Raw genomic sequence first — 24317 nt, 5'->3', positions numbered from 1 at the left:
ACTGATTTGTTGAAGATTTTAATAGTGATGAATGACAAATGCATAAAGCCTTCATTTAGGAATGTAACACAACTGAATCATGAACAAACCGCAGTAATGATAGTGGTGAGCTCGGCCTCACTCTGACTAACAGGCCTGACTGAGCGTCAGACCGTAGCAGAGGGAGTAGATATACAGTATTTAGAAGAATGGACATACATGTGGTGCGCCTAAACTCAGGGGTTTTGTCAAATGAGGCAGCTAATGTTTACAGGCAGCAGAACTGAAAACTCACCTCAGGGATTCGAAAACCAAATCAAATAAAAACATTTGCAGTCCTGGTCTACTATCTGCTGAACAAAGTCTCTGAGAGGATACAGGGGGGGGGGGAGTGGAAAGGCTTGGGCAGAGTGGGATGAGACTAGGGACGGGGACAGGGACAGGGACATGGGGACGGGGTGTGTGTGCGTGTGATCTAGCCTTTTGGAACAGTGTGCTGGCGCAGGATAGAGGAGATGGCGTTGGATTCGGTCACCTCCTCGGGAAGAGAGCCCTCCATGTCTTTGATGGACGGGTCGGCTCCGGCCTTCAGCAGGAGCTCTACAATGTCTGCAAACTCACACGCCGACGCTGAAGGACACAAAACACAAAGTGGGTTGGGAGATGTTGGGAGAAACAAAGAATAAGAACAAGTGTACAGCATCAGCATGAACTCAGGCGCCGTGAGTGAGACGCTGGTTTATGAGTCATAGCAGGTTTGAGGCAACTTGCGTCATAAGTGTCTTTTAAGTATCATAGAATAATACAGTATGTACAGTCCTGAAGTTAATGAAACCTCCATCTGCAGGCAGCAGTGACATTGGCCTGGACCTGTGCTTCCCTCAAACACTTCATTTCATCGGCAATTTGTGCCCCACTAAAAGGCTCTTTCTTCCTGTGTGTGTGTGTGTATGTGTGTGTGGGAAAGGGCTGGTGGAGGGTGGGGGTGGGGGGGTGCTTGCACTTGCTTAACCCAGTTAGCGGGTCCTTGCGTCGCTGATGCACCTCTCGCCCCTCTGGCCCCTCTTTCTCTCTCTCTCTCTCTCTCTCTTTCTGAGTGCTCTCCTCTGTCGGCGTCAATCGCTCACTCCTTTTAAAGAGCAGCTTCTGTGCGCCGCCATGATCGCTGATGTCAGCAGCCCGCTTGATTGACAGCCGGGCCTTTTAACCTCCGGCCCAGAGGTGGCCGACTGGAGGAGCTTGTGTGTGTGTGTGTGTGTGTGTGAACATATATTGTGTTTATGTATACAAAAGCATGCGAGTGTACAAGAAGCACAAATCCTGCAACCCAGTCAGATTAACAATCCTCAGCTTCTTCTTCTTCCTGCTATGTGTGCAGTCCTCCTCTCTCTGCTCTAAACAGTGTTTTATTTAGCCGGCGGTGTGTGTGCGCGTGGCGGGTGTCTCGGCTGGGCCTTGGGCTGTAAAAAGTGGCCGGCCCTCAGGGGAGCAGTAGAGGAGGAGAACAATTTATGGTGAGCAGTAAACCTTCAATTAATCACAGCCAGCCACTGTGGCCCTGTGCAAAGAGAGGTGGGAATGAATTTTCATTCTCTGCTATTTGTCTCTTGGAGTTCATCGCTTATGTTTATTAGTCATCTTTTTATGCCCCATCCTCAGGGCTTCTGTGTGTGTGAGGGTGTGTATGTGTGTGTGTGCTTGCACGTGTGCAGATCTCCAAAATGCAACAGTGGACGATGCAACATGCCTTTTCCTATGCCACCAAAATGGGTGACAGATGGTGTAACCACACACTCACACACGCTCACACTCACGCTCACACACACGCTCAGAGGACATGGGAACCGCCCCTCGGGGACACGTGTGTTGGGGCATGAGGGGGTCAGGGGAGTCTGAGGACCACTGCTGATTTCCTCTGGGAGGCCTGGTGATTATTACACGCACACACAACCACACACACACACACACACAGACACACAGACACACACACACATATAGTGCATACCACAGAGCCTGCTAGCACACAGGTGAACACAAGAAGAAACAGAAAGGAATGTCCGAAACAAGAAGAGATGAGTGGGAGGAAGAGGAAGAGGATGTGAAGAGTATTAGACGATTGGGAGGAGAGAGCAAAAGTGTGAGATATGAAGAGAGAAGATGTGAAGATGACAACAATGCAGAATTATGAGTTTCTATTCTAAAGTGAAATATCTACATTTTATATCAGATTCTTATTATATATGTGAGACACTTTCTTACCATAATGTAGTGCTGTCTGTCCTTCATTATCCTGCAAAAGGCATGGAAGAAGAGAAAGAAAAGAACAATATCAGCAACACAAAGAGAATAAAAGACCACCATCTGGAGCGACACACACACACACACACACACACTGGGAATGTTGGAACCTGAATCGGCCTTTGAGCAGAGAGTGACCATGATCTGAGACCTTTCATCCTTTGAACTTGCAGATCCAGAGACGCTCAGGCACAGGGGTCACAGCTAAAACTATATGGGTGTGTGTGTGTGTGTGTGTGTTTGAGGGGCGGGGATGGTCTTAGAGGTTTTAAATCAATCACCCGTGTGTATGCTGTGTGATTCGGACACATAAAGGCTCAGGGTCGCTGCACAGAGGGCTCACTGGAAGGGGCCGACCGCAATGACAGCAGCAGCCTCCCGAATGCGTTTGTGTGTGTGTGTGTGCAGGTGTGTGTGTGTGTGTGTATACATGTGGGTGTGTGTCTTTTGAGTAGTAAAAATGATACTTCGGTTCGAGAGGTCAATGGTAGAGATATAACTCTTCTACGAATTGGGGATTGGGGACAGGGATGGTGTGTGTGTGTGTGTGTGCAGGTATAATAAGACACAATATATGACAGGCATCATCAACAGAAGATTCAGTTCTTAATCACCGCTCCTCCGGCCTGCCTCTGCACCTCTTAATGATGATGAATGTTCAGATTGTTGCCTCCGGTCTCAGAAGAAGAGGATTCATGGAGGCGAGCAGAATGGCTCCCCGACGCTCGGAGACGGATTAAAAAGCAACAGGCCTGTGACACTTCCCTGCGTGCGGCAAAATGGCGCCGCGGTGGCAAACGCGTCCAAATTACCAAAAATTGTTAGGGGGAAATTATTCATTAGTCTCTTCACCTTTGCCCTCCTTAACAGCAGATCCAGATTCCTCTAATCTTCCCTTCTTCTGCCCTCTTTCCCTCCATACTTCACTCCTACTGCCTCTCTTTCCTCTTAATTACCTCGTCCACCCTCCTCCCTCTTCTTCCTCAGGCTCACCTTCTTCCCCCTCTCACCTTTTATTCCCACATCCATGCTTCTCCACCTTCCCAGTCCTCCCTCTCTGTCTCATCCCACCTCTCTCCCTCTCTGTCCCCTCTCCTCCTTCCCGCCCTCCCTCTGTGGCAGGGCCTAGTGCAGAGTGATCCTATTGTTGTGTTTCTCTCCCTCTCTCTCTCTCTCTGAGGCGCAGCACTTCAGGGACCTGCTGATTGGATTAGAGCTTTCTATTCCCTGTGGGTGGATCACCGAACACAGATGCAAATCACCACCAGTGGAAAGCGTTCCATGGTTGAGCCCCGAGACAACAATACTGTCTGTCTGTCTGAGAGTCAAATCACGACCTCTGATGTGCTGCAAACATCATGTCGCTCAGGAAAGAGTGGAGGATCTCAACACCGTATGGATGAAGATAGGAAATACAGAAACCTGCACCCTGGAGTTATTTTACACAAATATTCAGTTTGAGCCAAACTACTTCTGTGAGGAAAAATGCATTTATTAACCGGGTTAGAAGGCCCAATGCCATTATTGTGCTCTACTTGCTTGCACACACACACACACACACACACATACACACACACACTACAACTCTGCGCCACAGGACAGTGACAGATGTTTACAATCTGCGCCAGTGGGAAGACCCTGATGCACATAAATACATACAGTTATAATTAAAGTGTTTGGGGGTTAATCCTAATCCTAATTCTCAAAAGCCTAATCTGCTGTTAGCTGTCAGATACACACAGGCACAAACACACACACCAGGAAGAAGTAGGAACGAGATGATGCACGGTAAAAGATGGAACATCTTCACCCAACGTTTAAACGCACAAGCTTCAAACGCAGACACACACACACAGACAGTATAACCCTGGCTGTGTGTGTGTGAGCCTGTTTGTGAAGGACTATGTGAAGCGAGTGTACATGCCTCCTCCATGTTCATGTGAGGGGTCAGCGGCCTGTCCTCTCAGCGTTCCCTAATGCCCCTGGATCCAGGACGGAGGCTTGATGGAATCACGGGAAATTGGATTGTCTTCCATTTGCTTTGGATGGAGCCTGGGAGAGACATTCCCTCCTCCCTCCCTCCCTCCTCCCTCACTCCCTCCCTCCCTCCTTCCCTCCCCACCTCCCAGTACCTGCAGCCAGCTACCCCAGCGCCTGCGCCTCCTCCGGTGTTCCTCCTCTCCCATCCCATTATGGAGGCGTGTGGGACCAAACCTCTGCTTTTACATGTCATCCAAAGTTTCCCCTTGCGCTGCAGAAACGTGGCTCTGGATGTCAGCATAGTGCTCAATAAAGCAGCACGGCTTGCACAAAACCAGCAGGAGAGATCCGGCCATGTGCACTGCCCTCCTAATGGACCGGGCCAATATGCTTAGGAGCAGCGAGGGATAGGGATTGATGCTTTTGTACTATTGCAGTTTTGCTGAATTTATCATTTCCACCACACACAGAGTCTTTATATGAAGCAAGATGGATGAAAGAGAGTCAATCAGAGATATGTAGAGATATATTCTAATCTTATTTCCTGACCTCGATGCCTAAGCAGATCAAATATGATCCCAACTATCCACAATTGATCCAAGGAAAGGAAGAAGCGGACAGAGGCACAGATGTAAGTAATTGCTTGTGTATGCGTACAAAGATACGCTGGAGTCAAAGAGAAGGTTTGGTTTGTGTGTTTTCAGTTACATTATCTTAGAATATTAAAGTGCAGGGAGACAACAGTGAGGCCAACTGACAGCTAAAGCATCAGGACACACACTCACATAGTCAGTCAGTCAGCAACGCCTTAATTTCTCCTCGTTCCACCATCAGGGGCCTTTCTCTCTGTTTCTTTCTCCTCCTCTCCATCCTTCTATCTATTTATACTTCTTTCCGTCTCAGTCTCTCTTTCCGTCTCATCTCCTCGTCTCTCAGTAAACTTTTCTTCCCCTCTCCCTTTTCTCCGCCTCTCCCTTTTCTCCCTCCTAATGTCCATGACAGCAACATTAAACAAGTGGGGAAAAATGGACAAGCAATTATGATTTATGATCAATGCATGCAGCAGCTGCTGACTTTTATAATGACAGTGGTCAGGGGGAGGAGGAGGAGGGGGAGATGGTGAAGGACTGAGAGGGTGTGTGTGCGTGTGTGTAGCAGTCTCTTGGGTGTGTGTTAGGAAGATGGGACTGCTGAGGGGGAGAATCGATAGGCGACTGGGATCATTGGTATGCAGATCCCAGCAGATAGCATTATGATGAGCAGGTGCCATTAATCAGACAGACAGCAGATCAGAGGGAGACGGAGCAGAAGGAGCTCCGTCTTCACCAGGACACATCTGCAACCAGAGCAGCAGCTGGAGCACCGACACCTCAACCTGAACTCACACAGGACACAGGGTATAAAGTAGAAGGGTGAAGATTAGATGCTGCTTTAGTTTGACTCTTTCTGTTCATGCCACTTTGTAAAGCATTGTTATAAAAGTGATGATTTGTTAGGTGATCATGTTGACAGGAAGCCTTTCAGCCTCTTCATGTTTGCTTCCTGTTTCTCTTCTAGGTTTGATTTCCTGACAGCACCGCTTGTAAATGCAGCGAGTTTCAAATCTCTGCATTACTTAATGACAACATGATGGTTTCATTGTTCACTATGCTGCTGTGACTGAACTCTAACACAGCTCAGGTCTCTGCAAGCTGACGTTTCATACTGACATGAAGTGAAAACAGGAGCTTTGCAATCATTAGATGCAGTTGCTGTTTCTGCACAGAGATTTCTAGATTCACAGATTGAACTACTAACAAATGTAGTGTGAGTGTGGGTGTGTGTGTGTGTGCATTTGCATGGGATTAACCACAGATTGTGCTGGCACATGAGTTTACCCTACATATGTGTATGTGTGTGTGTGTGTGTGTGTGTTGGGAAGGCGCCAGTGTTAAAAGGATCTTGAGTCGGTCGGGCTCTAATTGAATCTGCTCAGCTCTCTGAGCTCAGGGATCTAACCTTGCCACTCAGTATGTGAGCACTGCCACCCATGGTCAAATTAGCCCCACACCACACTCAGTGCCCTGAACCCCCCCACACACACCTCCCCAGGAGTGTCCTTCAGGTGCCCGGGCTACCCCACCACACACACACACCTTCTGAGAAGCTCCATAGAGGGGGAAACCCTGAACTTGTTAAGGATTCTGCCTCTTCTCTGTGTCAGGGCCGTGGCTCAGAGGCTCTCAGGGGCCCCGTCTCTGGTGGCCCCCTCTGTTTGTCACATTTATACGCTCCAGCACAGAACACCTCCTCCATCCCAAACAACTCACACACATCTGTGACAAAGCCCTGCTGAACCTCAGAGGAAGAGTCTGAGCATTCGGAGCCGTTCTTCTCTCCTTTCTGTCAAAGCAAACACAGTAAGCGTTTTCCTCTCTCAGCTTCTTTTTTTGCCTCTCGATTTCATTTTCTCCTCCGCCGTGACATCTCCCTCCCCTCCCCTCCCCTCCCCTCCTCTCCCCTCCCCTCCCCTCCCCTCCCCTCCCCTGTCGCCAAGCTTGCTTATTCCCACGGGACACCTTAGCCTCCATTAAAGCCATCAAAGAAGAGGATGGGGTTGAGACTGAGAATTAACATCGCCAGAGACCCCCCACCCCTCCTCCCCCCCTCCCCGTCTGTCCTGCAGCGGCTCATCGATGACGTTTAAAAAGAAATATATGAAATAAATAAATACATAAAAGAGTGTAATATGAAAATCAATGTGCAGGCGGCCGGGGCTGTGGCTGAGGCATTTGGAGTGAGGGACTCATAAAGCTGAGTACTGCAGGAGACTGATGGAAGGCAAAACACTTACTTTGTTTATTCTCTCTCCTCACCCCCGTCCCCTCCCCTCCTCCCCTCGCTGTCTGTATCTCGCTCTCACTCTCTCACTCTCCCCCCCACCCCCCCTCTCTGTCTGCAACAGTCGAGGACAGCTTTAATGCTCCTGACAATTTATGTGGACGGTTAAGAACGATGGAAATCAAATAGTAGAGTGTAGGCAAGGCCCAGTGAGTGGCCAATAAGAAAGAAACAACAGCTGATGATGGCAAAGAGGAGCGTTACCTGCTGGAGACGCTCTGGAGACGCTCTGGAGACGCTCTGGACACGCTAACATTACTGTCACATCTCAGGGCTTTTCTGAGCGCTCACGTTACAGTTAGAGCTGCGTCTGTATCTGCCGGTGGGTCCCTGAACGCACCACAGCAACAGCTCTCATTTCATTAAGTCACGTTCATGTGTCTCATGTACTAAACAGGACCCACAGCTTTTGTTTCCGTCTCCATGCGAGTGTGTGCTTCCCGTTCAAAGGGAATGTTAAACTTTTTACACACTGAGCTGATTCTTCTCTATTCATTTAAAAACTATTCATCTTCCAAAGACTTCTCTAAACATTTCACCCACCTCTATATTACCAGCAGCCCTCATAATAACAATGGCAGGCAGGCAAAGACACATCGCCTCTCTCTCACACACACACACACACACACACACACACAGACACACACACATATTTTCTTGACCGTTCCCATTCATCGAATGTTCTGTAGATTCCTTCTCTTTACTTTCCCACCTTTTCTTTCATATAGACCCTATACACTGAGCGTGCGTGTGAGTGTGTGCTGTACAATTGCATGCACACACAGACACACACACACACACACACACACACACACACACACACACACACACACACACACACACACACACACACACACACACACACACACACACACACACACACACACACACAATTATGACAAATCTAGCTGTGTATTTGTTATGACTGGGCTGACTGAGCCATTAGTTACAGGAGGCAGTGCTGGGAAAGGGGAGGGATACAAACGTGTAATAATGCCTCCACCGTGGAATTTCAATCAGCCACCATTTTGTGGGGTAAACACACACACACACACACACACACACACACACACACACACACACACACAAGTAGTTGACACCAGAGAAGAGGACATACAGTAGATGAGAGGGTTCAGTGATGTTTGTGAGCCACAGCAGCTCGTCTTCATTTTTTTATGTAATGTAATAAAAATCACTGCACGTTTTCCTTTTATGTTCTACTTTCTACTCCTTTCAGCCAAAAACCACATTTCTACAACATACTGAATATTTGAGAACTTCATTAACCAAAAGGAAAAGTCATAACTTCAGTGTGTGATTGAGGTCAAAGCCGTCCCGTCACAGTTTAGCTCCATTGTAAGTTACAGGATCCTGACTCCGCCCCCTCTTCACATCGATATCAAATCAATCGGTTCATACACCAAAAAATCAACTGTATAGACATGTAATGTATATGCAGCACAACCACACACACACACACACCCCCCCACACACCCCCACAACCTACACTGTTGAGTTAAACTCTGCAAAGTTCTCGGCAATAAGTAGCATGAAGAAGAAGAGAAACATTATGTTCTTAGAGACCTACAGTATGGACACACACACACACACACACACACACACACACACACACACACACACACACACACACACACACACACACACACACACACACACACACACACACACACACACACACACACACACACACACACACACACACACACAGCCCTTCCATAGTCTTCCAGTCTGTGTGTATGTGTGACTTGTTGTGTGCTCTCCAGCCACCAATTGCAGGCGGCCCAGTCAGATATTTATTACTATTGATCTCTCTGGTCCTGGCTGGAGACTTTTGTTCTGCCGGCTCGAGGCTCTGACCTCAATTAAGTTATGAATTTCTATCTGATAGACTCGGAGCGCTTGGGCCCTGCGCCGCGGCCGCGCTACCACGCTGGATTAATTAGAATTAGCGGTGCTGCGAGTCGCCCTCCCCGCCTCATGGATCATGTTGTTTTAATACAAAGTAGAGGAGGAGGAGGAGGCCGGGTAGGGAGGGAAGGAGGGAGGGCAGAGTGATGAGGAGAGGAGAGAGGAGAGGAGAGACGGGTAGAAAGGCAGAAATGCAGGCGCGAGTGGTGTCGGTGCATAAACTCCTCTGCCTCCTCCTCCCCCTCCTCTCCCTCCCTTTAAACCTTGACAGTGTTTCCTTCCTGTTGTTGTGTTTGCGTTGTGTTTACCTGCATCTTCACCTGTCGTTTCCCTTTGTCAGCCTAATCTCAGCGTCTTTGTCATTCACACTCTGGGGGGTCGCGTTCTTAAATCTGACATTGTTTTGAGTCGACTCAGGGTCGTTCCTCATCTTTGCCGTAATCAGAAACCCAGACGCCGCCAAAGCCCCGGATTGTCTTGAACGGGCATGTCGTTTCTATAAATGCATATTTCCATGGCAACCCTATGGTGCGCTGGCGAGGGAATGAATACCTAAAGGAAGCACAAAGGGAGGGAAAACAAAAGTGTGTGTGTGTGTGTGTACCTGTGTGTGTGAGGGGGAGAGGAGGCTTAGCTGTAGGTGTAGGATTACTGTGTCTGGACAGAATGACCAAATGACCACACGGGGAGTGGACACACACAAACACACAGAGCCACGTGAGAGGCACCTCACACACACACCTCAGCTGCTGAATCAGGTCAATACACAGAAGGCTTTAATGTGCTGCTGTTGCTTTAAAGGTACATAAACAATCTAAAGTAATCTAAAGCATTATTCCTTCACAACTCAAATGTCTCCATTGAAGTGTGAGATCATCAAAACACCTTTTATAAGAAAAATGCATTTTGTCTGTGATTCGGCCTTGGTGGAGGTATGTGCTCTGCTGAAGGCCCTGCCCCTGGATCTGTGCTCGCTCCTCCTGATATGATGGAATGTCCTAAACTTAATCTAAAGTCCCATTAATGTGCTTAAATACATTTTAGCACACAAACACACACACACACACACACACACACACACACACACACACACACACATATAAGAGCAGGGTTAAGCCTTAATTTCCATGATTACATGAGTCTGTCTCTTTTCCCACAGTGCTGCTGTACGCCCCACTTTCTCTGTGTATTAGCTGAGGGAGGAGTGATATGGGGTTGGTGTGTGTGTGTGTGTGTGTGTGTGTGTGTGTGTGTGTGTGTGTTCCAATGCCCACAGCTTGATCTATTGTTGGCAGGTGGCAGAGCTGTGATCTGTGTATTCAAACACACAGCTACCTACTGTAGCCCCCCCCACCCCCCCTCCTGATCCAGGATTAACTATCAAACGGACCTTTTAATGCAGGTTACCAGGGTTTGGGAACAATTCACTAAAACAATCAGTTGATTAATTTCCAACGATTTTCCTCCACTCTCAAGCAAATAATAATACTTTTTTTTTTTTTTTTATCTCCAGCGTCCCCCTCCTCTTTTTAATCAACAAATTAAGCATAAATCATGTTTGATCTTTATTTACTGGTTTGTGCTACAGTTGCTAGAGGTCAAGAGAGATTACTGTGGCCTCTAATAGCCTGCAAACAACCCAAACAATTCTCTCATGAACACACACACACTCACACACACACACTCACACACACACACACACACACACACACACACAACCTTGCACACAATTCTTCTCCTGTCAAAGTGCACAAAGGGCCGAAGCGGAAGTCTTAACCTTTAAAGATCCAAAGGCATGTGAGGATGTTCTAGCAGGTTCTAATGAGTGTGTATGGTTCTGTAAGCTTCACACAGAGAGATCATTTGGCAGTGGGACAGAGCGATGTGATTTAGCAGACGATATTTTTCCCTCAGGCACCTCTTAGCCACCTTATAAATAAATCTCTCCCAGTAACGCTGCTGCAGAGGTCCAGTTTCCTTAATATTCCCACATTCCCACATTCCCAGAGCCAGCAGGGGCGACACACCTGTGACACCTGAGACCTGCAGGCCCACAGGTCCCCATGGCACTTAAACTAATTTTTCATGTAGGACAGATTTGAAAAGCTTAAAAAGCGTTTTAAAACTCTTAAACGCTGCCACCTTCACAATCCATTCTGCATTTTCTTGACATTGCAAGTTGGGAAATAAACGATGACGACGACCAAATTCATCCAAAGCCGACAACGTGACGTGCAGAGATTTATGTCACGTACTTTAAACTTTGCACATTAGGATATTAATGAGAGCTACGCGACTGTAAATATGCTTAATCCTACAAAAGGACTAAAGTTTCCATACGTCAGCCTTCCTCTGCTGCGTTACTACGGGACGCCTGCTCCATCATCGGCCAAAGTGTTTCATCGCTCTCCCCGCCGTTAAGTCTTTGATGCACCGCCCGCTGCAAATCCAACCCCTCCCTCCCTCCGCCACGGCAAACAAAAGAGCCACGCGTGACCACAAAAAAAGAAAAGTCATTTGTGAAATGTCCTGATTATGTTGGTTGTGCAACCTAAAACAATTTGCCTGATTACTTCCAATTGATTCGCCCGTACAGTTAAAGCCTGCAGCGTGCGGCGGCGGCACTGGGAGCTGGACGCTGCTGCGCTGCTGGACCGGCCCAGGAGTAATTTCTCCGATGTGCCGCTGAGCCAGCTTATCGCCAGAGCCTAAAGCCTCCTGGACGCGGATAAACCTGGAGAGGCTAAACAAGAGGCTAGCCACATGCTAACACTACTAAAGCCGCGTGGGGGGCGGGGAGGTGGGGGGGGGGATTTGTCTGTGGCACATAAAGTGAATTAAAGTTGACCTTCTGGAATGGATGCAGGGGATGGAAGAGAGAGTGTGTGTGAGAGAGAGGAGGGGATGCTGCAGATGTCGCCGTCGCTCTCAGTGTGCACAGAGGTGGAAGGTTCCAGCCGCCATCAATGCCAAACACCGAAATCTACTCAACTGCAATCAAACCAAAGCTCTGCAGGAAGACTGGTTTCAAAGCGCCGCATCTCAAAGCAGCTGTCTGTCAGGTGGGTACTGTTGGACCAGTAGGAGGCGCTACAGAGACCTGGACCTCAGTCAAGCTTCCCCCCTCAAAACATAAAAAGAGGAAATCCAGAGACGCTGCTTACCTGACTGTTGATCTCTGCTTTGTTCTGCAGTAACACTGACACCAGCTCTTTGTGTCCTCTGTCACAGGCCCAGTGCAGGAGGTTCCGACCCTACACAACCAAACACACACACGCACACAAAAACACATGACAATTACTACAAATGGACACTAAAGTTTGAATACCCGGTGTTGGATTGAGTTCATTTACCCATAAAGTCTATTAGTTTGTTTATATGAATTAACTGCATGTCCTGTCATATCTAGTTGTGTTAGTTCAGACAGATCCTCCTCCTCCTCTTCCTCACTCTCTGCCTCTACCTTCCTGCACCTTAAAGTTAACTTGACTTCAATCTGGCCCTCTACTTCCAGACAAAATAAATTATGCACGACCATTCAGAATTCAGAGCCTTTGGACCTCAGCTCCATAATGACCTGCGGACAGAATGACGAGACACGTTAACGTGTGCGTGCGTGCGTGCGTGCGTGCGTGCGTGCGTGCGTGCGTGCGTGCGTGCGTGCGTGCGTGCGTGCGAGAGAGAGAGAGAGAGAGAGAGAGAGAGAGAGAGAGAGAGAGGAGTAGGTGCTTCAAGCTCAGCACAGATCACATACATAAACCTGCACACACACACTCTACAGCTTGACAGATGGGAGGCTGTGTGTAAAACAGGAGCTGCTCACTGATCAGAAACCTTTACCACACACACACACACACACACACATCTCCTCAAGTTCCTTGTTCTAATAAAACCACAATCATTTTTCAGTGAGGCCAATTAGTTAAAGCAAACTCCCTGAGTCCAGTTTGGTTGCTTAAACATATTGATCAGCATGGCTGCATGTTAAAATGGAAACTTATGAGCCAGGCCAGAATACCAATTAGTCTCTCTCTCTCTCTCTCTCTCTCCCTCTCTCAGATACACACTCTCTCTCACACTGTCTCCCAGGTTTAGACTGATGACCTTAGGTGTTTGCAGTAATCGAGACTACACACACAAATTGCAGAATTAATTGGTGCATTAATAACATTTTATTTAGCATTATTATTAAACACAAACCCAACAAATATGAATGAAAATGTAATAATAAAATTGTTATTAGTTGTATAAGAATTCTTTGTAGTTCTATTAATTAATTATTAAGCGCTTTCTGCTCAAGTAGGTAATAAACACTAGATTCTTCTCCAGCAGATGATAGGAGCAGAGTCACGTGTGAGTATTAAGAGACAGATTAGCAGCTGTACTGGATTTATGACTGCACACACACAAAACCTCTTCTTCTCTTAGTTTTCTACTGGTGTGTGTGTAAGAAAACAAAAACGCACCCCTTTTCACTGTGTCACTGTGAAGTGTCTTCCTCCCTGATTTACAACCAAACTGCATTGATAATGATATGGGACAAACACGTACACGTTTTGGATGAATCTGAAAGAGAAACATTGATGAAAGAGAACACAGTAATGACTTAAAGGTTCTTTGTCGACTCCAAATAAATTCTCCAGGTTCATCACGTTTAATAATCTTTCAAAGCAGTGATTTCATCTGGAGGTCGACCCCTCGTGTTCTCTGATGTGGGAAAGCCAGAAACAATTAAACATCTATTTTATGGTATATAAACACGGCACAGTTTTTGGCAGAACCTCGCGGACATTTACCAGAACAACAGAACATCTATCATCCCCGACTCATCCAAGAAGTTCATGTGTAGGAATTTAAAACAGTGCAATGGAATTTTGCCAACTACCTTTGATCATTTATCAATAATTTCAGAAAGGAAAGATTATATTAATCAGTCACCAGTATCAGGTATCCGTCTTATCCTCCTCCATATGATATGATTCTTCACTTCAACCATCTGGATGATTGCTTTTGTTTTATTGTTACTTTAAAATCATAACTCAGGTGTTTGGCCTTTAAGCGATATGTTCAAACGAAGCAAAGCTCAAACAACAACGCATCGCAGTGAGGCCTCGTGCACGAACGCCGGTATGACCTCATGAACCCAGCGTGTCCCAGCGTGTCCCAGCGTGTTCCCAAATCTCATTCTTAAGGCTCAGTCGCTGTCGGGAGTCTTAACAGTTTCTTGGGCACATCACCAGAAATATGTCACACCAGCAGGCAATGTACTAAGAGCATCTCTCTCTCTCTCTCTCTCTCTCTCTCTCTGTCTGTCTGCCTGGATAATAAACTTCACCACTGCCCTCTGCTGTTGACCAGCGTACACTACAGGTGTGCGGACAACAACAATGGCAGCAGACAGACAAAGCGTTCTCTGCTGAGAGCCCTCAACCATCTGGCCTTTGACTGGGGGCGGGGGGGTCTCACCGGCCAACTGCCTGTTTATCTGCAGATCGCGTGCGATGAAAGGCAAGCGGGGCGAGAGCTATTTGGCCCGGCTGATAATGAATCAAGAACGGATGAATAGATTCCAGGGTCAATCCAGAAAACTCCTCACGCTGATAATGGCTGTTCACACGCAAAATGACACATCGCGGCCTGAAGAGCGGCCCCCGTGTGTGTGTGTGTGTGTGGCTTCAGACCATTCAAACCATTATGCAATCATTCCAAAAGAGAAGCAAAAACCCTCTCCATTGATCCTTGTAGAGAAACTCTCCTTTCACTTGCACTCCTGCAAAGGGAGGTGTGTGTGTGTGTGTGTGTGTGTGTGTGCGTGTGTGTGTGTGTGTGCAAAAGGCCACTTGAACAGGAATGAATGCTTGGATTGTGTGGTTAAAGGTTGATCTCACATCACTTCATTAAACACACATCAGCTCTCTGTATTTACCTCTTCGTCTTTACCGTTGACGTCCACTTTGTGGGAGCCGATGGCCGTGCTGATGTACTCGATGTTATTATCTCTGCAATAATCAAAGATGTTCTTATCCTCTTCCCTGAGGTAGAAGCAGAGAGAGAGGGAGGGGGGGAGAGGGGGAGAGAGAGAAGAGAACAGTTAACTTGATCATTAGTAGATAACTATGTGTGTACATTCGAGTGCTATGTGTGTATATGCAGAAAAGTAAACACCATGTGTGCAGCAGCCAGACGTGTCGCATCCCACGGGACCGCTGGCATACGAGACACACACACACACGCACACAGCCGCCACCAGCCCAGCTTTGATTATATCTGTGCGTCTCTAATCACCTGGTGGCACTGGGGGCATGAATGAGTGCTGTGGGGCCGGCAGGACGCGGTGGCGTCGGGCTGCAGGGTGCAGGGGAGAGAAGGGGCCAAATCTCATTTAGAGCTTTACGCCTTTCACTCCTCTATCCGTGCCGGCCGTTCAGATTAATTGAATTTACAGCACTATTGTCTGATAGAAACCCTGCATACCCAGCTCGTCTCGTTCTGAAGGCAGAATCCCTCCGTCCCTGAGCTTGATCCTCACTCTGCTCTTACCCCCGGGAGGACGGGGGAGCGTGGAGCTGCTCACTGAGTCAACACACCCAGGATTTGGGGGTTTAATGCCCTCACACAGCCAGAGCTCCGTGGGCTTATTGAAACAGAGGTCTGGCTATGAAAAGTGAGGCACAAAATCCAGTTTAAAGAATCCAAACAGCAGAGACGGTGGACCAAACCCAAACAAACACCAACCAGCTGTTTACACTGATGACAGTTTGTGATTGGGGATTTTCCAGCCATTGAGCTTGAAATGTGGCTGTAGAGAATTCTTTAATGCATTACGTTGTTATTAAAAAAAGGTTGGTTGTAGCTCTCTGTACAGTGTAACGTGTAACAACAAGGCAAAGTCCAACAGAATAGGAACCATATAAGGTCCTCCTCCCCACTGCAGGAAGAACAAACTGTCCAATAAAAGAAAAGGCATGATGTCGTTTATGTCTGAACTAGGTCACTGAGGTTGTTTTGTGTAAGTTGTCCTAACCAAGGTTTCTCCAACAGTGCAAAGACAGAAATCAAACGTCTTCTGGATTCCCATATGTGTGTGATGCTTTGTTAAAGCCTTGTCAAATCAATTTGTCCTGTTAAATGAACAAAACGGAAAAACAAACAGTGTCTTAATGTCCACGTAAAAGAAATACAGCATTAGATTTTGTAGCGTGGCTTTAAAGCTGTGCCCTGGGGAGATGAAACGCTCTGACTCACCGTCAGCACTTCTCTTGATTGGTTACTGTGAGAATAGAGTTTTGATGTAACGAGCGGACATGAAGTTTTTGTTTGTGCCTTAATGGGCCTCTGCACTTCCCTTTCTTCAGCTACTCATCTCTCCATTTTCTCTCTCTCAGTTCTCCTCCCCCTCCCCCTCCTCCTCCCCTCCTCTCCTCTCCTCGCAACATCTCATCAGCCGGTGATGAATTATGAATAACTCATTAGACTTTTATCATTGCTGGGTTATGTATGAGCACATTCATTTACATACTCCTGATTACCGCCGCTATGTTTATTCATGAGGCTCCGGGCAGAGCCACACCCACTTCTCGTCTGATGGCCGCCGTGACCCCAAGTGTCCCTGACGTGTGGCCGCCATCCGTCTCCCCCGGCAACTAATCAATAGGCCAGCTCATCAGTCTTTGGTTGATGGGCGGCATGATGGGTGTATGACACACGCTCACATATATAAAATACAAATACACACATACATGCTCAAGTATGTGCTGCAGTTTAAAGGTATATAATAGATGAAGTAACTAAAAGAATCCCACATATGAACACAAATAGATGACATCAATAATTATCAATACTCTATACCACTGTTTGTTTTGTTGTACATACAAAGTGGCAAACCTCATCACCTTACCATGAGGGACTGAGAAACACAAGTTAGCTAAAAATAAGTAATATATAATATAGATAAGTAAATAAGTAAATACAACAAAAATGAAAAGATAAAATAAAATAAAATTTTAAAAATTAAAAATTAAAATATAAATTACAGTAAAACATAAATTTAAAAAACCTAAAATAGAAATTGTTTTTATTGTGTGTATAGAATATTTGAATAATAATAAAAATAAAAATATAATAATAAAAAGAGAGTAAGAAATTAAATAAAAAATAATCCTGATTTTTCTGCGGTCCCAATATGTTCAGTGTTTTCAGTATTGGATGCAAAAAATGCAAAATCTAAATCAATCAATCAATGTAAAAATGTCGGGAGGGAGGTTAAACATCATTGTTTACATCCTTTGCTTTTGGTGTTATTCTAAGTGAACAACACTTGGTTTTTTAAATTGAATATCATGTTTGTCCCAACATGGAGCCTGTGACTGAGATCAGTAAAGTGTTTCTTCTTAAGAATACCTGTCTGTGCTGCTGTTTGTGCACATAAACGCAGCCCAACACACACAGAGGCTATAAACAAACACATGATTAATGTGGCTCCTATAAACGACGTGACATCAACAGCTCTGCAATGCATGCTGGGAAGGTCACAGGCTACTCTGTCATCGCACCAGCTGGTTACCAAGGGCTTTGAATGTCTGTGTGTGTGTATATATGCGTGTGTGTGTGTCCAGTCTGGTGTACTGGCAGATATGTCCTTCATCCATCAGCCCATACTGGCCATAGTGGTGGGGAACACTCATCCACCTGATCTGGGCTTCACTGATCAACACTACAGCCACACCATCCATCTCTCTCTGTTTCTGTCTCTCTCTCACACACACACACACACACACACACACACACACACACACACACACACACACACACACACACACACACACACACACACACACACACACACACACACACACACACACACACACACACACACACACACACACACACACACACACACACACACACACACACACTTACACACTTACACAATCCATCATCAGCTCCCCTATAGGACCCTGGTCTGAGCTCTTAACAAGGCTGAACTCCATGGAAGTACAAGAAACAATGAGAGCTCAAATAACTCAGCGCGGGCTTCCAGCGCGGCGTCCGGACAACAATCCCTCCTGTGTTTACCTCCTTCCTGCTTCAAGGTGGGTGAGAAAATTACAAATGTAGCATTCAAAGCCTCCCCAATCACACACAGATCAGCTCACTAGCCCAGGGATATCGCTAATCAATCCTGCTTTTGTCGATACACACTCCACACACATATGGAGATGGAGATGAGGCGCGAGCAATGCAATTAACTCTGTCTGGTTAACAGGTGCTTAGCTGTTTAATATGGAGTGGGCTCTGTGTGTGTGTGTGTGTGTGTGTGTGTGTGTGTGTGTGTGTGTGTGTGTGTGTGTGTGTGTGTGTGTGTGTGTGTGTGTGTGTGTGTGTGTGTGTGTGTGTGTGTGTGTGTGTGTGCGTGCGTATTTGGGAGGAAGAGGAAATTGGAAAGCAGCAGTGCAGTGAGTGTGACAGTTCCGGCAGGTTCTGCATGGGTTCGAACGCAATCGCGTCGACGTATAGCGCCGAGTGTATGAGCTTATGTGCGTGTGTGTGAGTGTGTGTATAAGTGTGTGTATGTGCCGTGTTAATGACTTCCTTCTTCCTGGTTTCCCCCTGGGCATCGTTGCTACTGGCTTTCACCAAGGGCAGCATCGTCCTGGGAACCCCGTGTACCTGTCTGCCTCTGCTGTACCCGCCGTGCCTTTATTCCCCGGCACCCCCTCACACACACACACACATCCCCCCAACGTAATTAAAAAGGGGAGATTCTGGCCGTCTCCCCCAAGACTGTGCATACTAATCAGGCGCAGCATTTAGGAGGAAAACCTGCAGGATTCACACACACATCTCATTTTCATTTCCAAAAGAGCTCTTTTTTTTTCTCATTGAAATGAAGATGAGGTTTTTAAGCTTGAGTAAGTCTGCCAGGCGAAGAGTAAATGGAGAATATATTTCATTAACATAAATAAGAACTGTACGACATCGCCGGGCCCTAAATGTGGAAACGGTCGGTTGAATGTAATCAAATACAGAACGGAGGTCAGCAGTTAACAAAGGAAGGCTCAGACCTGGATGACCTGACATCACATAAAAGGTGAATCATGGCTCCGTCATAAACTGGGGAAAAGCTCTCAGATATCTGGAAACGCAACCTAGGAACACAGAGGTGAAGAGCGCCGCTTGATCTACCAACATGTGTTTATCTGTTTATCTGCCGTGCCTAAGATGAAACGAAACTGAGATAAAACAGAACGACAACAAAAAGCACAGCGGGAAAAAGATAGTTTGGTTCTATTTGATGTCATCAGTGCCCTCTGGAGGAGCAAACAGAACTGCAGGAGAAGAACCAACACACCAGACAGCTATCCTTCATACAAGGACGCTTCATTCAGTTAAATAACTTAAAACCCTCAATAGAACATAGAGTACTGTGTGTGTGTGTGTGTGTGTGTGTGTGTGTGTGTGTGTGTGTGTGTGTGTGTGTGTGTGTGTGTGCACATGTTTTCAATGTTTTCTGATGTAACTAAATACCTGATGGTCTCCTCCTGGTACAGAGAGCTGACTGCTGCTCCTCCAAACACTGATCTCTTCTCCGCTCCTCGTCTTTCCTGTCAGGTAAGAAGCACATTAAAGCACGTTAAACAACATCCTCCATCCAAAAGCATTCACACACAGATGCTGCACACCTAACAAGCTCACCGCCATGGCCAGTGATGGCGACAGGAAGTGTGTAATGTCGCCAATTGTTCACACAGTTCGTAAGAATTCTGGTCTAGTTGGTAGTTTGGTCTTAGTTGTGCAGTTTGTGTTGCTGAACACACACAGGCAGTAATCTGATGACACAAACTGCTGGCATTAAAATCTAAGTAAGGTGGAAGAGTTGACGTGTAGCAAAGTCGAAACAGAAGTGAAGAAATGGTGACGTTATTTAGTTTCATTTCACTTCATATTAAAGTTGAACACATAAATATTAATACAAACAATGAAACACGTTAAAGGCAAAGAAGTGGGAAATAACAGGTGATGATTAGAAGGTTGATGATGTTTGTGTGTGGACTTGTTATGACACAAGAATATAAAGGCCATTTCATTTTGTTTACATTTTCACACTTTGTTTTATTTGAAATAAACAAATTGTGCAAATGGTAGAAGTTGAATACGGGAGACGTGAACGGATGACATCACCATGAAAGATGCCACAGTTGCTAACGACATCATCGACACAGGTGCTACTCTGAGACTCATGAATGATGTCACAGCGCGTCATGTAAGGGGGCGGAGCTTTGAGGGGATGTGTCATTATCTCCCTCCATCATAAAACACACGGCGTCTTAATCTGGGCCTTCTTTTGTTAATCTCCATTATTTTCCCATCACATTGAGCTCAGCAGAGACTTTATTACCGAGGCCATTCTCCGCTGACCCACGACTCACAAAAGAAGACGCACAAATGTGATTTCAGAGAATGGAGGAGAACATGACAAGCCGAGCAAAACAACCAAAGAGTGTGTGCACTTTTGGGACAAGCTAATTCACTTCTGAAAGTCAGAATATTCGCTGATGCACTGGCCCTGCTCCTGGGCTGTACAATAATATAATATAACATAAAAGCCAGTGTCTGCTCAACAATGGGGGCCGTAACAGAGGTCAAACCCTGGCTATTATTCTCTGCCCTGCTTCCCTGTCTATGCACTCCTGCTTACACCATCGCACTGTGCCTCCCAGAGAATGGCGGCTGTCGCGCTGTGGTGCTTTGTTAACACTAATACAATCAGCTTCTTTTCAGAGGGGGGGGCGGGGGGGCCGTTTGTGTGTTTGCGGCCCAGTCTGCTGCACTCTTGGCATTGTGCGTCTCTGGGGCAGAGTCAGCTAATATTGTCCCGCAGCACGGCCCAGGAGAAAAGAACGTGTCAAGTTTGGACGTCCGGTTGACTCTGACACTATTAATGTGACACGAGGGGAGGAGAGCAGGAGGAGGGAGGAGAGGATAACAAAGGAAAATAGGGTGAGGGAGGGGGTGAGGGAGGAAAATCAGGTAGACAGGAGGAAGTAGGAAAATAAGAGACGTAGAGATGTAGAGATGCGGGAGAAAAGAGGAAACATGAGCGGGTATACGGCGGGTCAGAGAGGACACCTGATGCCCTGCCAGGGAACAACACGCTTCGCTCCTAAGAACCAGAAATACAAGTCCATCTTGGCCGGCAGCGCCAAGACGACACCGTGCCAGTATGAGGGCAGGGACTCGGTTTGTTCAGAGAAACAGTACACGGCCTCTGTGTGTGTGTGTGTGTGTGTGTGTGTGAGAGAGAAACAGGAAAGCGACTTTTGCGTGTGAGCCTGCTAATTCAGTGTTTTGCTGTGATTCCAAGCATGACTAGCCTGCATCCTCTCTCACATTAAACTGAGGTTCTCAAGCGTCCTTTCCTTATCTAGGACGTCTGTAATCATTCTCGACCCTCTCAGTGTAATAATAACACCATTACATCATCCTTAACTTCAACACAGCAAGAGCACATTTCTACAATAAACATTTTGAAGTGGACATCCAGTAATAACACTCTGCTCTGCTGCTGTAACTTTAATGTCTCTACTGCTGCCACCCTGAGGAACGCCTCACCATGGCAACACGGTCAGATGACAAAACATGAACACTGTATACACACGAGAGAGTGGAGCGGAGATGGAAACAGTCTCCCTGATGTGTCCACACACACACACACACACACACACACACACACACACACACACACACACACACACACACACACACACACACACACACACACACACACACACACACACACACACACACACACACACACACACACTGAAGAGATACAGAGAGGCCTGGTAGATGGTAGCGACACACACAGTCACATTGACATCTACTGGCACAGATGCTGTACTGCAGTCTGGAGCTGAAGTAGAGATGTGGTGATAGTGATCACATCTCACAACAAAACACAGCTGAGTCGAGTGAAAAGCCTCAGCTGGCTCTCAGGGTCGGAGCTGTTACCTTGAGGATTCCTTCAGGATCTAACACGTTCACACAGGAGATGTATTCCTTCATAGCCTGATCGGCCTCCATGTCCCCCAGCTGCTTCCAGGCTTGCCTGAAACCAGAGTAGAGTCTCTGTCATCATCATCATCATCATCATCATCAGTAATAATCAGAGAAGGTAATTTCCTGCTTATTCTGTTCTTTCATAGGTCAAAGCTTCACAATGTCACCTTCCAATCAACACGTTAACCCTGTCCCTCTCATAACACCAGCATGTATGTATGTGTGTGTGTGTCTGTGTATGTATGTTATGGTGTCATATTTGTAACAATATGTTTTTAAAGTAGATAAAAGCATAACAAATGTGAATAAAGTGCATTTTTATGACTGGAGGCCAAAACACAATTTAAGAACCTGTTATTGATTACAAGCTCTTGTTATATACACACATTTGTAACTGGAGTGTGTAGAGTGTAATCACACACACACACACACACACACACACACACACACACACACACACACACACACACTAGTGCTGTTTAAGATAGAATCATAACTTAGTTTGTATGCGTGTAACTTGAGCACCAATCAGAGGTCCCGTACCATTTCCTCTGCCCTTCAAAGTCAAAGAATCCAGGCTTCTGTGTGTTGCACTTTCCCACCTTGGCCTGTGAACACAACACGAGCACATCACTCAGCTGATCCGGTGTTAAACTCGTTACCCTGGTTACTGACACTCAACATGACAACAGGGATTATGGACAGCAGGTGACAGCAGCAGGTAAATGTGAGGAATTATGGCGCCATAGTGTTCAAGACCGGGACTTTGACGCGTCTGTCCTCTGGCACGGACTCACCTGTTTGTACCGCGCGTACAGGTACAGCAGCTGGTCCCTGCTGGCCGTCTGGACCAGGTCTCGGAGGCGGTCTGCTGCAGACTCGAACTCCTGCTCCAGGTCCTCTCCCTCCAGCCGGTCCCCCATCTCCACCGCACTGCAGTCGAATTTACCCAAACCCAGGTCCGAGTCGGAGTTGTCGGATCCGGCTCCGCCGAGGGGCTCCCCTGTGTCGGGCCGAGCTGGGTCCGTACCTGAGCCCGTCGCGGTGTCCGGAGAGGACGACGGCGACCCAGAAGCCATCGTTATTACAGTTGATGACGTAATGTTACAAATGCCGTGAAGAAAGTGCGAAAAGGTGCGAAAGCCTTCTGACGGAACGCAGCGTACTGTTTCAACTGCGAATTATTTTATTGTGACAGCCGGATTTGTTTCCCCAGTTGGTCCGTCATTGGTACGGTCGGGTAAAACAGCCGGGTGAAATTGGACATAGAACGATGGTTCCGCTGCTCGCTTCCGTCTACTTGCCCCCGGCGCTTTGGTAGGAAATAACAAACTAACTTTATTAAAAATGCGTTTTAGTTAAGCGCATTATTTGTGTGTTAACGCGGGCGTGAAGGAAATTAGTTTATCGACGCGATGACCATTTTGAGTCAACCGGTTTATTAGGTTAAGTAAGAACAAGTGTGTAATTAAAGTAGCCTGAAGCGCCGCACACACACTGCTGCTTTCAACTTGTAAGCAAAGGAGCTTTCATTAATGTTTCTGCCACATAGCCGCACTATTCCTACATCTAGTCGTTGAAACACATTAGTACTCTATGATTTACCGATAATAACACATTTAAATCTTCAAATCTGTTGTAAATATTTTCTTCTATAGCTAATGCAATATCGATGTCATTGTAATAGGCATTTATATCTACGAGAGAAGACGTTTGGGAAATAAACGGTAAAACGGCAAACCTTGCATTAGCACATAATAGCCACCAGATGTCGCTGTTGGTACACCGTTAAACTGCTTGTGTCGCCACCGACACTGCGCCACTTTAATAACTGCATGTCGCCACCAGAGATTCGCTCATATTAAATGAAGTCGATTGAGCAAAAGTGTACATCAGATGAACTATTAAATATTCAACGACATATGTTTGCTTTCTCTGGCTTTGGATTTAACTTTAATCTAAATAAAGTAACGTAAATGAAATGTCTCATACCTGAGAACAGCAGATGTCAATGCAACGCCACAAGTATCTTAGGACAGAAATTCATCCTCTCATATATTAGCACTAATCAACGATATCAGCTCATCGATGACTCCAATACACAACGTGTCAGCTGCGTACGTTCATGTGAATATGTACCCCCGTTATCTCGTCGCGTTTGCTTTGGAGAAAAAGGTCGATGAACTTGGGAT

The 24317-nt window shown here is 46.5% G+C and overlaps 2 protein-coding genes across 3 annotated transcripts in view; one reads left to right on the top strand and one right to left on the bottom strand.

Annotated features, from left to right (window-relative positions):
* Positions 1 to 2: 2 nt before the first annotated feature.
* acbd6 (acyl-CoA binding domain containing 6) lies at positions 3 to 24288 on the bottom strand. 2 transcript variants are annotated; one of them, XM_076153466.1, is made up of 9 exons: positions 24118 to 24288; positions 22923 to 23155; positions 22669 to 22733; positions 22078 to 22174; positions 19594 to 19670; positions 14993 to 15098; positions 12231 to 12320; positions 2239 to 2269; positions 3 to 609 (listed from the first exon to the last, which is right to left on the bottom strand). In XM_076153466.1, the coding sequence occupies exons 2-9, from the start codon at positions 23046 to 23048 to the stop codon at positions 455 to 457; spliced, it is 747 nt and encodes a 248-aa protein (XP_076009581.1). In that variant the 5' UTR covers positions 23049 to 23155; positions 24118 to 24288; the 3' UTR covers positions 3 to 454. The 2 variants fall into 2 exon arrangements, with proteins under 2 accessions (XP_076009581.1, XP_076009580.1); XM_076153465.1 differs by lacking the exon at positions 24118 to 24288 and having other exon boundaries at positions 22923 to 23737.
* Positions 23369 to 24317, top strand: part of xpr1a (xenotropic and polytropic retrovirus receptor 1a) — a 50201-nt gene continuing 49252 nt past the window's right edge. Inside the window, exon 1 of the mRNA XM_076153463.1 lies at positions 23369 to 23442. The gene's annotated coding sequence lies outside the window, so the exon portion shown is untranslated. The remainder of the gene's footprint in view (positions 23443 to 24317) is intronic.

Source organism: Genypterus blacodes, unplaced genomic scaffold, assembly GCF_046128005.1.
Source record: "Genypterus blacodes isolate CSIRO-AG114 ecotype Tasmania unplaced genomic scaffold, CSIRO-AGI_Gbla_v1 ptg000058l_1, whole genome shotgun sequence".
Lineage (NCBI taxonomy): Eukaryota > Metazoa > Chordata > Actinopteri > Ophidiiformes > Ophidiidae > Genypterus > Genypterus blacodes.
This window is presented reverse-complemented; position numbering and strand designations above follow the sequence as displayed.